Below are 15,547 nucleotides of genomic sequence, written 5' to 3' on the forward strand. Positions count from 1 at the left end.
TACCACGGTTCAAAAGCATCAATTCTTTGGCGCTCAGCTTTCTTCACAGTCCAACTCTCACATCCATACATGACCACTGGAAAAACGATAGCCTTGACTAGATGGACCTTTGTTGGCAAATTAATGTCTCTGCTTTTTAATATGCTGTCTAGGTTGGTCATAACTTTCCTTTCAAGGTGTTAAGTGTCTTTTAATTTCATGGCTGCAGTCACCATATGCAGTGATTTTGGAGCCCAGAAAAATAGTCAGTCACTGTTTACCCATCTATTTGCCATGAAGTGATGGGACCAGATGCCATGATCTTAGGTGGAAGAAGCCAGTTGTATGGCATGTGAATTATATGTCAGCGCTGCTGCTAAGTCGCTTCAGTCGTGTCTGACTCTGCAACCCCATAGATGGCAGGCTACCAGGCTCTCCCATCCCTGGGATTCTCCAGGCAAGAACACTGGAGTGGGTTGCCATTTCCTTCTCCGATATATGTCAATAAAGCTGTTTAAAAAAATGTGATTAACGGATGAGTGGATAAACAAAATGTGGTATATCCATACAATGAAATATTATTCAGCTTTAAAAAGGAAGGAAATCCTGTCACATACTACAACATGGATGAACTTTGAGGACATTATGCTAAGTGAAATTAGCCAAATACAAGAAGACAAGTACTGGCAGGACTCTGTTTATATGAGGTGTGTAAGGTAGTCAGATTCATAGAAACAGAAAGTAAAATGGTGGTTACCAGGGGCTGGGAAGAGAGAATAGGAAGTTACTGTTTAATGGGTACGAAGTTTCACATTTTTCACAGCAATGTGCATATACTCTACTGAACCATACACTTAAAAATGGCTAGGATGCTAGATTTTTGTCTGTGTTTTTACTACAATTTAAAAAAAAGTGTGGAGAGAGTTCTAGGGTTGGAAAATTATCACTTTTCACCTGTAACAGGACAGACTAAATCAGACAAAAAGCAAAAATGGATGCTAAACCCAAGTGGAAATTCTGACAAAGAGAAAAGAGCAGGATGTGCACAAGGTTTCACAGTGTCTTCCCACAGACTGCTCAGTAATTGTCAGGGAGGACAGAACAAAACAGTGATCATATAGGAGAGAAGCTGGGCAACACCCTGGGTGAGTGGCCAACGTAACACCCCTAAGGCAGAGAGGGGCAGCTCTGAGCTGTGAAACGCCGGAAAAGGAACAGCACCTATGTGTACTCCAGTCAGGACAATCTGACTAGATATTCAGGAAAACTAACAACCTAAATTTAATTACAAGGAGACCTCAAATCAAACTGCATAAGGAGCCTTCTATTAAAAACAACAGTGGAGCAGAGGGACGATATTCTTCTAAGATGCCCATGTCCAAAAAAGTCAAAAGTTGTGGAAACATTTCAGATTAAAAGAGTCTAATGAAATAGGGCAACTGAATACAGCACATGACCACAGACTCCCCCCGCCCCCTGGCCTGCCAGGCAGACTCAGGACAGTGCTATAAAGGACATTACTGGGTCAACTCAAACACAAGATACGAATACTTAGTAGATTATAGAACAGTGTGTTAACATTTCCTGACATTACAACCATGTTGTGGTTGTGCAAGAGAATATACCTGTTCTCAGGAAACACAAGCTGCAGCGTTTAGGAGGAAAGGGTCATGGTGCATGTAACTTACCCACAAGTGGTTCAGAAAAAACAACACATGCATTACACACACGCCTGTATAAAGCAAATGGGATAAAATGCTAACAGTAGGGAAATCTGCATGATGTTCTTTGTGCCATTTTCATTTATGAAATATTTCTGTGTGTCTGAAATTCTGTCCAGTTAAAAAGCTAAGTCAACGTCAGTGGCTAGGATTAGTACGTATAAGATCCTGTAAGACAGGGAATGGGTCTATTTTCTACGTATATCCTACATGGTAATTACAACATGAACCAGCTCTGCAGACAAAATACAGTAAGTACTCAATATACGTTAGCAATTACTATGTACCAGGTCCTATGCTACAAGCCCGAGTGCATTCTCTGTCAACAGGCATCTTGTGCACAGAGAACATGTTCTATTCTAATGGTATTATCCATTATCAATAAACTTTAACACAAAACACAGAGGACTGAAGTAGAGGATACAGTTTACCATGGCAAGCCCACAAAGTCTAGTCATTACTTTCCACAAGTGAGGGACAGCCAAAGACAGCTTTCATTTTAATTCATTATTAACAAAATACTTTTCTGGACAATATGAGGCAAAGGCTATAAAATGATTCTTTTCTAAATTTACTTGAATTTGACTTATTATGATGGCAGATAATGTAAATAAGTAACTTACATTTTGTTAATTTCTTTGGACTCTGTGAAGGCACTGGCTGGTTATCAATGTGTGAAAGAGGAAATTCTAATCCACCATGGGAGGCCCAGCCTGGGGAGAGAAATAATGAATAACACATTGTTAATCAAATGGGAAGTAGCAACAGAAAAACAGGGGAAAAATATCTAATAAAAGTCCTCCAATCTTTGTACCAGGGTAATATTCCATAATATAATTAGGGTTTGGGAGACCTGTTAGGTGGAGTCACAGTAACCCAGGAAACCTAATGAGGTTCTAAATGGAAGAGCAGTGGGATATTTGAGACACATCTTAGAAAGGTAATTGATAGGACTTAGGAACCATTATGGAAGTGGGGAACAATATGATTCCTAAGGCGTCGAGCTGGACACAGAATGGTGGAACAGCAGGTGAGTGGAGAGACTCCCTGACATGTAAACAAAGCAGGTGGCCCTTTCCTGCTCCCAGCTTTCCACACAGCCCTGCACTCCCATCACCTTGCCCGGAAGGCTGTCATGGAACCAGCTCTGGAGTTGTTCCCTTTTCTTGTGTCATCTCTGAGCTCACAGGAAGAGAACGCATCAAGTTTTGCTAGGTGGAAGAAACAGTGTCACCTGCCCTAGGCAGGGATAACTTAGCAGATCAAGAATTTTAAACAAGACACAGTTTTCTACATAGGGAAGATACCTGGGAGAGTCAATGAAGAAAATATGGGGCTTATGGGAGGTGGCAGGAAAACAGCCTTTGTTTCACTCTTATTGACAGACTCCAGTGATATCTGTTGTTTTTCTTGTTGACTGGTATGACTGAAGATTTTATCTAGCAGTAATGACGGAGAAGGCAGTGGCAACCCACTCCAGTACTCTTGCCTGGAAAATCCCATGGACGGAGGAGCCTGGTAGGCTGCAGTCCATGGGGTCGCTGAAGAGTCAGACACGACTGAGCGACTTCACTTTCACTTTTCACTTTCATGCATTGGAGAAGGAAATGGCAACCCACTTCAGTGTTTTTGCCTGGAGAATCCCAGGGACAGTGGAGCCTGGTGGGCTGCTGTCTATGGGGTTGCACAGACTCAGACACAACTGAAGCGACTTAGGAGCAGCAGCAGCAGTACTGAAGCTAACTTAGTGTCCTTGTTGATTTCAGCATCCACATGTACCTAGTTTTGCTTCACAAATATACAGCAATTCAGGGGTGTCCAAATGATGCACAGACACTTACTGTTGAAAGCTCCAGCAGCATGAAGGCCAAGGTCAAAGAGCTGTGAAGGAAGGAATCCTGCGGAGTGAGCAGGAGGCTCAGAGCCCCCAGAAGGCTCCTGGCATGTGAGACCGGCTTTGGGGCTTCCAAAGACAGCCTGGCATTCCTGGGAAGATTCACCAGCACTCCAACAACCAGGACTTAGGAGGCTGTTCAGAAACGAGAATTCCTTCTCAAAATCATCTTCCAATGAATCTACTGGCAAATCTTTTGCAACTGTTGAGTGAACATAAAAACAAAATGGCTTTTATCTTTTCAAGGAAATAAGAGTAGGATATATGGCAAATCAAGTCTGTTTCATTCTCATATTTTATTAACATAATTTTAACAAAGTGATTAGAAGTTTATGTGAAGATAATTTCTAATTAGGTAGGCTACATATCAAAATTCTTAAATTCTTAAAGAATTCTTAAAGAAATTTGTGGAAAATTCTTAAAGAAATGGGAATATCAGACCACATTACCTGCCTCCTGAGAAATCTGTATGCAGGTCAAGAAGCAATAGTTAGAACCAGATGTGGAACAACAGACTGGTTCCAAATTGGTGAGGGAGTATGTCAAGGCTGTATATTGTCACCCTGCTTATTTAACTTATATGCAGAGTACATCATGAAAAATGAGCACAAGCTGGAATCAAGACTGCCAGGAGAAATATCAATATCCTCAGATATGTAGATGACACCACCCTTATGGCAGAAAGTGAAGAGGAACTAAACAGCCTCTTGATGAAAGTGAAAGAGGAGAGTGAAAAAGCTCACTTAAAATTCAACATTCAAAAAACAAAGATCATGGCATCTGGTCCCATCACTTCCTGATAAATAGATGGGGAAACAATGGAAACAGTGACAGACTTTATTTCCCTGGACTCCAAAATCACTGCAGATGGTGACTGCAGCCAGGCAATTAAAAGATGCTTACTCCTTGGAAGAAAAGCTATGACCAACCTAGACAGCATATTAAAAAGCAGAGATATTACTTTGCTGACAAAGGTCCATCTAGTCAAAGCTATTGTTTTTCCAGTAGTCATATGGATATGAGAGTTGGACTATAAAGAAAGCTGAGCGGTGAAGAACTGATGCTTTTGAACTGTGGTGCTGGAGAAGACTCTTGAGAGTACCTCGGATTACAAGGAGATCAAACCAGTCAATCGTAAAGGATATCAGTCCTGAATATTCACTGGAAGGACTGATGCTGAAGCTCCAATAGTTTGGCCACCTGACGTGAAGAACTGACTCACTGAAAAGACCCTGATGCTGGATAAAACTGAAGGCAGAAGGAGAAGGGGACAAAAGAGGATGAGATGGTTGGGTGGCATCACCGACTCGATGGATATGAGTTTGAGCAAGCTCCGGGAGTTGGTGATGGATAGGGAAGCCTGGCGTGCTGCAGTCCATGGGGTCTCAAAGAGTTGGACATGACTGAGTGACTGAACTGAAAGATCAAAATGACATTTCACAATGAAATTAATAGCTATAAATACTTATGTATAAAATAACTAAGCAAACACCTGTGTGAGACAGAAACTACAGGAAACGTGAGGAAAAACAGAAGCTAATAATAGGAGACTATAATATACCAAGTTAAAAAACAGGCCAAGAGGACAGAAGTAAAGACATAAAATATCTAAACAACATAATCAACAAGTAGTTTTTTTTTTCCCCCAGGCATGTGAGATCTTAGTTCTCCAACCAGGGATCAGACCTGCACCCCTTGCACTGGGCATACAAAGTTTTAACCACTAGACTGCCGGGGAGGTTCTACTGTGGTTGTTTTTGAATATATACAAACCCTAATTAAAATATACCTTCTTTTGAAGCACAAACTGAAAATTCATGGAAATTAGTAACTAAGGCACACACACAAATCAGTTTCTTAAAATAGAAATATTACAAACAACATGCTCTGATTATAATGAAATAAAATGAGACAATTCTTGGAGAAGGGAATGGAAACCCACTCCAGTATTCTTGCTTGGGAAATCTCATGGACAGTGGAGCCTGGCGGGCCACAGTCCATGGGGTCACAAAAGAGTCAGACATGACTTAGCAACTCAGCAACAACCACAATTGATTATAGGCAGGTCTTTCAACTGTCGGAGGATGGGGGCCCAGAACCCTCACTGAGTTCAAGTATCAACTGTATTTGGTCTTGTGACTCCTATATTTATGTATGAAACAGACTTACTAAATTAGTACCTTGAATAAAGTTTGACTAAGGGAAAAAAATGAGACCATTTTTTAATGAAACCAGAAACTAAAGGGCTCTTCTGCCTGCACGTTCTTAATACCTTCTTTTAAACAACTCCTGGTTGAAAGATGAATGTAATTTCTGAAGAATAGTGATAAAGAAGACATTTCATATCATAATCATGGGGTATTTAAATAATAATTAATAGAAAAATGACTACATTTATCAATAAAAATCAGAGAGGCTTCTGGCATGACAGAATGATGAGGTCTAGGGACCTGCATATCAATTTTTAAGTAACTGGTGAAAATTATTTTAAAATCTCTGGAAATTTTCCAAGGACATACTTCAAATGAAGAAACATTTACACAAGAAAATCTATTACAGTTCAGAAAGAATGAAAGACTATGGTATTTGAACTAAGAACCATTCCTTTCCACCCCCCCTTTCTCAGTTCACCAAGATGAAAACTTGCTCTAGTCTGGTGAGAGTCAGGGAGGGGGCCAGGGAATAATTGCAAACAAGCAAGAGAGAATTTGGAGGGCAATAGAAATATTCTAATTCTCAACTGCGATGGCTGCCCAGCTCTATAAATACACTAAAAGCCACTGAATTTTACACTTACAATGGGTGAATCTTATGGTATTTAAATTATATCCCAATAAAACCGTTAAAAAAAAATCAAAAGAGACTTTGTACAACTCTATGCAAATAAATCTGAAAACCCAGGCAAAATGAATAATCTCTGAGAACAATATAACTTACTAAAATTGGTCCCAGGACAGGTAAAAAGGTTAAACTGATCAATTTCCACAAAGAAGAAAACTAAAGAAAATCACAGGGTGAGATATTTTCACAGGGAAATTAATATCAACATAAACATAGTAAATAAAATATCAACAGACAATGCACGATGACAAAGCTGGATTTATAACTGGAATCCTATTAATATAGCTCACCATCTTAATGTATTTAAGAGCAAACATCAAATAATCACTGGTATAGATGCTGAAAATGCTGTTGGCAAAATTCAACAAGGAGTGGGTATGCAACCATTCCTAATAAAATCTCTTGAGAAAACAGTAATGTGCGGATACTTAACATTATAAAATATATACCTCAGTCTAAAAGCTAGCATCTTAATTCAGAAACAGGCACTGACACCAAGATCAGGAAATGCTTGCTGTTATTTCACATTGTTGTGGAGGTAGAAACCAATTCAATTTTAAAAAAGAAATTAATTACAGTCACAGGAGTTGTTAAAGAAAAAACTAGACTATCTGTGTTTGTAGAAGACATGATGGTTTAACTGGAAAGTTCCAGAAAATCACTCATAAAACTAACTCAAAGTATAAACAAATTTAGCAAGGTAGCAGGATACAAAACTAATATGCAAAAATCAATAGCACTTACATACACAAAATAGTAACCAATTAAAGATGAAATGGAAAGAAAATGTCATTTATAATCACAATAAAAGAGAATATTGAGATGATCTTAACTAGAAATGTTCAAAACCTACATAAAAAGACTATATATGAAAGCTATACAAGTAAACTTTAACAGAAAGATTCCCCTTGTTTGACATCATCAACCTGTCAGTTTTCAGATTTAATGTGATCACAAAGTATCAATGAAACTTTCTTACAGAGCTAGACAATAAGTCTTTAAATAAAAAATGTGGCAATGGTGCATTGACACATCTATAAGCTATAAAGGAAGTCTAGAAATAGACTCAATTACATATAGAAATCTAGCGTAAGAGTGGAAGTTAATCTCAAATTACTGGGGCAAAGATGGCATTTAAAAAAATAAAGGATAGCCATTTGGAAAAATATAACATTCAATCCATTGTTCCAATACCATTTACGTGAATAAACTCCAAATGAATTGGAGATCTAAACTTTAAAAAAAAACAAAACTATATAAATACTAGTAGAAAGCAGTAGCAGTAGCAGCAGAAAGCATAAATGAACTCCTCACAATGGCACCCCACTCCAGTGTTCTTGCCTGGAGAATCCCAGGGACGGGGGAGCCTGATGGGCTGCTGTCTGTGGGGTCGCACAGAGTCCGACATGACTGAAGCGACTTAGCAGCAGCAGCAGCAACCTGGGCTTTGCATAGGACATAAATCCAGATCCAATAAAACAAAAGATTAATAAATTTGACCTATATAAAATGTTTAAAATTTTTTCATGGCAAAAAACAACTATAAGAATAGTCAAGACAAATAAGAAACTGGGAGAAAACGTATGCAACATAATTGCTTGGAAGAAATGTTCAGCGTAGTATTCACTGAGTGCCTACACTGATAGGTGGTAGAGATACATGAGACAGTAAGATAAACAATAGTCTGCATGTCCTCACAGATACAGATGCATCCCACAGGGCCGAAACATACATAATAAACAATTTTCCACTATGACATGCTATGAAGTAAAAGTGCACGACTGCATTCCTGTGTAAAGACCTATCAGATTTTCATGTTATGAAAATGAATATATAAATAAAAACTAAAGAATTTTAAATAATAAATTATCTATGTATATAGTGAAATTATAATATACCATTTTCAGAGTCAGAAAACTGAGGTGCTACAAATTCTTTTATTCGAGAATGTTTTTCCTTATGATCTTCAGTTGCTGAAACAAAAGCACATGAAAGATTAAGTTGAAGAAGAAAAAATTTAGCACGCTTATTTACTATAGTAGTTTATAATAATTTAAACCCAACTGTTCAGCTGACGAAATCAGATTATAATCCATATATGTAAAATTTAAAGATCTATAGATAAAAATTACATATGTATAAATATAACAAATAATTTTATAATATCCACAAATATTCAGGTCCTCTGTTATATCCATGCCCTCTTTAAAGTTTTCACATTCCATGTAATTGGCACAGTGGCTATGGAAAACAATACGGAGGTTCCTCAAAAAAACAAAAAATAGAACTACCATATGATCCAACAATGCCACTTCTGAGTACTTATCCAAAAAATAAAAACAAAAACACTATTTCAAAAGGATATATGACCCCCCATTCACTGCAGCATTATTTACAATAGCCAAGACACTGAAAGAAAGTAAGTGTCCATCAATGGGTGAAAAAAGAAAATGTAGTTCATGTATGCAATGGAACATTATTCAGCCATAAAAAGAATAAAATCTTAACATTTATGACAACATGGATGGATAGTGAAGGCATTATGCTAAGTGAAATGGGTCAGACAAAGACACATACTGTACCATCTCACTTATACGTGGTATATAAAGAACAAACGATACCTGAGCTCATAGATTTAGAGAACAGTGGTGGTTGCCAAAGGCTGAGGTGGGGGCACAATGAGTGAAGGAAGTTAAAAAGTACAAACTATCAATTATAAAATAAACAAGTCATGGGGATGTAATGTACAGAATGTTGATTATAGTTAGTACTTTGTTACTACTGTTCAATACCCAAGTGTCAGACTCTTTGCAACTCCAAGGACTGCTGCAGATCAGGTTTCCCTGTCCTTCACTATCTCCCTAAGTTTGCTCAGATTCATGTCTATTGAGTCAGTGATGCTATTTATAACCATCTCATCCTCTGCCACCCTCTTCTTTTGCATAAAATCATACCCAGCACAAGGGTCTTTTCTGATGAGTTGGCTCTTCACATCAGGTGGCCAAAGTATTGGAGCTTCAGTTTCAGCACCAGTCCTTCCGAAGAATATTCAGGATTTATTTCCTTTAGGATTGACTGGTTTGATCTCCTTGCAATACAAGGGACTCTCAATCAAGAGTCTCCTCCAGCACCACAGTTAGAAAGCATCAATTCTTTGGTGGTTACCTTCTTTATGGTCCAACTCTCACATCTGTATGTGACTACTGGAAAAATGATAGCTTTAACAATATGGATCTTTGTCAGCAAAGGGATGTCTTTGCTTTTTAATATGCTGTCTAGGTCTGTCACAGCTGTCATCCCAAGTAGCAAGCATCTTTTAATTTCAAGGCTGCAGTCACTGTGTGCAGTGATTTTGGAGCCCAAGAAAAGAAAATCTGTCACTGCTTCCATTTTTTCCCCTTCTATTTGCCATGAAATGATGGGACTGGATGCCATGATCTTAGTTTTCTGATGCTGAATTTTAAGCCACCTTTTTCACTCTTCTCTTTCACCCGCATCCAGAGGCTTTTTAGTTCCTCTTCACTTTATGCCATTAGAGTGGTATCATCTGAGGTTGTTGATCTTTCTCCTGGCAATCTTCATTCCAGCTTGTGCTGCATCCAGCCCAGCATTTTGCATGATGTACTCTGCATGTAAGTTAAATAAGGAGGGTGACAATATACAGCCTTGATGTACTCCTTTCCCAATTCTGAACCAGTCCTTTATTCCACGTCCGGTTCCAACTCTTGCTTCTTGACCTGCATACAGGTTTCTCAGAGACAGGGAAGGTAGTCTGGTATTCCCATCTCTCTAAGCATTTTCCACAGTTTGTTAATATAGACAGTCAAAGGCTTCTGCATAGTCAATGGAGCAGATGTAGGTGTTTTGCTGGAATCCCCTTGCTTTCTCTATGATCCAGTGAATGCTGGAAATTTGGTCTCTTGTTCCTCTTCCTTTTCTAAACCCAGCTTATACAGTTAGTAATACTTTCAAATCCTGCATATTTGAAAGCTGCTAAGAGAATAAATCTTAAAAGTTTCCATCACAAGAAAAAAATGGTAACTGTGTATGAGGATGGATATTAACTAGACTTATTGTGGTGATCATTTTGTAATATATACATATAGCAAATCATGTTGTACACCTGAAACTAATATAGTTACATGTCAATTATACCTCAGTATAAGTAACAAGTGTACAACATAGTGATACGCAATTTTTTGCTTATGCTCCACTTATAATCATTATAAAATACTGACTATATTCCCTGTAGTTTATTTTATACGTAATTGTTTGCATCTCTTAATCCCTTAGCCCTATTTTGTCCCTCTTCCCCTCCTTGTCCCTGATGGTAACTACTAGTTTTCTCTATATCAGTAATTCTGGGTTTTTTGTTGTTGTTATGTTCAATAGTTTGTTTTAGTTTTTAGAGTCCTCATATAAGAGACATTATATAGTATTCGTCTTTCTCTGACCTATTTCACTTAGTTCATCCGTGTTGCTGGAAATAGCAAATTTTCATTCTTTTTTATGACTGAATAGTACTCCTATATGCACACCACATATTCTTTCTCTATTTTCATCTGTTGATGGACACTTATTGCTATGAACAATGGGATTCATGTATCTTTTCCAGTTATTGTTTTGGGGATTTTTTTCGGATATATATACCCATGAGTGGAACTGCTTGCTCATATGGTAATTTTATTTTTAGTTTTTGAGAAACCTCTATACTGGTTTTCATTGTGCCTGCACCAATTTACATTCCCACTGGCAGTGTAAGAAGGTTCCCATTGCTACACATTTTCACAGGTATTTATTATTTGTAGTCTTTGTGGTGACAGCCATTCTGACAGGTGTGAGATGATATCTCATAGTAGTTGTATTTATTTTTAAACAGTTATTTGGCTGTTTCAAGGCCTTAGCTGGTGCACACATGACTGTCAATCTTCACTGCAGCACGTGGAATCTTTAGTTGTTGCATGTGGGGTATAGTTCCCTGACCCAATAGTGAAACCAAGCCCCCTGCATTGGGAGCAGAAAGTCTTAGACGCTGGATCACCAGGGAAGTCCCTCATAGTTTTAATTTGCATTTCTCTGATGATTAATGGTGTTGAGTGTATTTTCATGTTGCGCTTGGCCATCTGTATGTCTTTGGAAAGATGTATGTTCAGGTCGTCTGCCCATTTTTTAATCAGGTTGTCTTTTTGATCTTGAGTTGTATGAGCTGTTTATATATTTTGGATAATAATTTCTCATAGGTCATATCATTTGCCAATTTTTGTCCCATTCCACAGGCTGTCTTTTGATTTTGTCAATGGTTTCCTTTGCTGTGTGTGCGCAAAACCTTTAAGTTTACTTAGGTCCCATTTGTTTATTTTTGCTTTTATCTCCTTTGATTCAGGAGAAAGATCCAAAAGAAAATTTTGCTATTTATGTCAACAAGTGTTCTACACAGGTTGTCTAGGAGTTTCGTGGTTTCTAGCCTTACATTTAGGTCTTTAGTCATTTTGAGTTTATTTCTGCCATGTATAGCAACATGGACAGACTTGGATGGTATTATACCAACTGAAATAAGTCAGACAGAGGAAAACAAGTGCTGCATATCATTTATATGTGGAATCTACAAAACAGAATAGACTAGTGAATGTAACAAAAAGGAAACAGACTCGCAGATACAGAAAACAAACTAGTGGTTACCAGTGGGGAGGAGGAGGAGGGAAGGGCAACTTCGGGATAGGAGGTTAAAAGATACAAGCTGTTATGTACAAAATAAGCTGGAAGCATATTATATAACAGTTTATATAACAGTATAACACAGGGAATGTAGCCAACAATCTATAAATGGAGCATAATCTTTAAAAAGTGTGATCTCTCTGTTGTGTATCTATAACATACAATATTACATCAACTGTACTTCAGCAAAAAGGGGATATAACTACTGATACAGCAGGTTTTAAAAGATAAAATAATACTATAAGTGGATGTTGAAACTACAACAATGCCCATTATATTTCATTTATGTTGGTTAAAAAAATATTCTCTAATTGGATACAGGATTATGTATGCACAATTAGATAACATTTGGGACACATGTTTGATGGTATGTTAGATATATGAGCTCATGACTATTATAGTTTTTAGTTTCTTTCATCAGTATGGTCTGTATTTATGTGTATGCTTAAAAAATATTGGACACCTACTATGTACTACATAGTTTATAAATATACCTAGCATCCTGCCAGGTAGGAGTGTATGAGTCATTTCTCTAAAGAGAAATATGAAAAAGGCATAAATGACTCATTTTTTAAAAAATGTTAGCATTCAAATCCAGATTTTTCTGGCTCCAAAGGTACAGTAATTCATATATATGTTGATTGTACATATAACGTATATTTATTTGAAAATAACATACATTTAAATACGAGAATAATTTTTGAAACAATCATACTGCCCTGTGAAATGAACATCTACACTAAAAGCAACTCTCTTTTAGAAGGCCAGAATTCCCTAAAGAAGATACTGGACACTCTAATTATGATTGCCTGAAAGCTAACTCGTTGCCAAGCACAGCCTCCAGTTCCACCTGAGCAGGAAGCCTGGACTGAGACCCTGGGCGGCTGCAGAGCAAATCCTACCACCTGCCCAGGCAGGGAAGCAGGTGAGCAGTCCCACCCAACAGAGGAGCGTGGTCCTTGGCCCACCTGACCAGGCTGCCCTAAAAGTGACCCTGGGGAGCCTCCAAGCCCAGCTGACAGTACGGCCAGCACCACATCCCAAATTAAATATAGTAACTATGTGAGCTGATGGATGTGTTAACTAGTCTAATGGTGAAAATCATTTTGCAATACATACAAGTACCAAATCACCAAACTGTACACCTTAAACTTACAGTGTTACATGTCAATTACCACTCAATAAAGCTGGGGGGAAATGTGAACTCAGAAGTGTTTGTAGAGAGACATAAAGCGACTTAACATTTTTTAATTAAATGGATATTAATACAATCTCTCTGAAAAGGCTGCAACAAGCTGTTTTCAGGTTTGTATGTGAGCATTTCACATTTTAATGAATCTACCATCTTACCTGGTTCACTTCCCAAGTTTACTTCCTCATCTGACAAAACTAACCTAAAGTAAAACAGAAAAAAGAAAAGATCTTGGTTAAAATACACTGAGGACTCATACTCTACAAACAGTTCTGTGTGGCTTAAAAAAGTTTTTTTTTGTTTTAACTGAGGAGGCAGTTGTCTGGTAGAGCTCCTAAAATCTGAGACAAATCTTTTCTCGAGCTATAGAGACTAAAAATAATCTTTCACCTCTTATTCTTTAAATGCATATATACTGAGTATTGATTGAAGCACCAGGTACCATGTTCAGCATGGTGAGCACTGTGTGAAATACTACACACAGAGAACATCTGTCACCACAGCCATCCAGTATGAAGTTCAGTTTTCAAGCATTAAAAGGCTTTTGCTCAAGAATTCTTGCCAAGAATTCTTGACATGTACACACTGCTGTATTTAAAACAGATAACCAACAAAGATTTACTATTTAAAAAATTAAAAATTTTAAGAAAGAGATTTTTTAAAAAAAAGAGTACTTGGGAACTACAGGGAATGAAGAACTGTAAAAAAAAAATGGAGTACTCTATTTTGAACAAGAAATTGATGGTTACAAAATAAGGCACATTTGGCTAAAACATTCTTGACCAAAACTAATTATGGAAAGTGTTATCATCCATCTGGTATAATAATTTTAAAAAATGAGATAAAGAAAGTTTTATATTTGTTTTTCCTCGCTGTACCAAGCGGCATGTGGGATCTTAGTTCCCAGACCAGGGATGGAACTCATGCACCCTGCAATGGAAGCACCGAGTCTTAGCCACTGCATCGCCCGAAGTCCTGAGATACAGAACCATTTTTCATAATTCTTGCAGAATAAACTCACAACTCTAGTGCTGGGTTTTTTCTTTAATAAGCCTTTAAAGACACTTAAAAGCAATACAGTATTTATTTGCAAATACCACAGAAATAAACCTACAGAACAAATAGATAGTTTGATATGGAATGAAATTTTCAACGATAGTATACATAGATTGTGTTTTAAACATTTTGGACAGAAGAGAGGGTGAGGTACTTTGGAACCTGTTAGTTAACGTGAAAGGCAGCTTTCATAATGCTGAAGATGTGTAAGGAGATTTTGAATAAAACTTCCATAAAATGTGATAACAAATATAGTTACTAAATTAATAAACAATGTACAATTTAAAGTCTCAATATATGTAACTAAGTTAATACATTTAATTTATATCTATATATTTGATTACTTAATCTATATTCTAAAACATTTGTATATCCAAGGTAGTAAAAAAAAAAAATTGTTTGGATATCCCCCTAGGGAAAAGGGTGAAATGCCTATATTTCAGATCACCTTTCCACTCAACAATATAGTGTTGTCATTGTTTGGGCCTATTTTGGGGATCATCATTATACTCAGTGCAATCTAGTTAAAATGACAATTAAGTGGTGGGTCTGCAAGGAAAACAAAGGTAACATGTAACTAAAGGGAAACAGGCGACATGAAGGATGAGCACAGCAAGGGCCTCCCTTTCTAGGGAACCAGTCCCAGTCCCCTCTGTGTTGTCTTGGAGGACAAACTGTCACCAGCTTCCATAGCATAGCTACCAACACCTTTCTTTTTCAAGCTGTCCCTTCTGGGATTCACTAGAGACAGACTCTTACACTAAATACTTACACTAAACACTCCTACACTAAATAACTTGGGGTTATCACCCAACTGTTCTATATTCCTATCACCAACTTTGCCTGCCATTCCAAAACTGGGGCGAGGGGCTGTTTCAGAGCAAATGTCTACCGTTAACTGGAAAAATGACATAGAAGTATTCAGTATTTGGTAAACCAGAGAAGAAACAAATACAATGGTATCCAGAACTTCATAGCACGATCTGTAACTTTTGTCTGCTTACCTACTGAGGTTTTCAGAGAGAGAACTGTCTTCTATTCGTTTTTCCTTGTGGTCTTCAGTAAGCTTCATTGGAATGTCTTGTAGTTGCTAAGGATAAGAAATTTAGTGTTAAGTAAGTGAGAGGAATCTTTTTCTCTCTTTGTGCA

General features: G+C 37.6%; 1 protein-coding gene across 1 annotated transcript in view; it reads right to left on the bottom strand.

Moving 5' to 3' along the window:
- The window catches only part of ICA1L (islet cell autoantigen 1 like), a 34,414-nt gene that overhangs the window by 4,541 nt on the left and 14,326 nt on the right, over positions 1–15,547 (bottom strand). Inside the window, exons 7-11 of the mRNA XM_068968804.1 lie at positions 15,403–15,488; positions 13,501–13,544; positions 8,334–8,408; positions 3,542–3,796; positions 2,324–2,413 (exon numbers count right to left, since the gene is read on the bottom strand). Coding sequence (XP_068824905.1) covers positions 2,324–2,413; positions 3,542–3,796; positions 8,334–8,408; positions 13,501–13,544; positions 15,403–15,488 — 550 coding nt within the window. The remainder of the gene's footprint in view (positions 1–2,323; positions 2,414–3,541; positions 3,797–8,333; positions 8,409–13,500; positions 13,545–15,402; positions 15,489–15,547) is intronic.

The sequence above is a fragment of the Capricornis sumatraensis genome, chromosome 3 (assembly GCF_032405125.1).
Source record: "Capricornis sumatraensis isolate serow.1 chromosome 3, serow.2, whole genome shotgun sequence".
Lineage (NCBI taxonomy): Eukaryota > Metazoa > Chordata > Mammalia > Artiodactyla > Bovidae > Capricornis > Capricornis sumatraensis.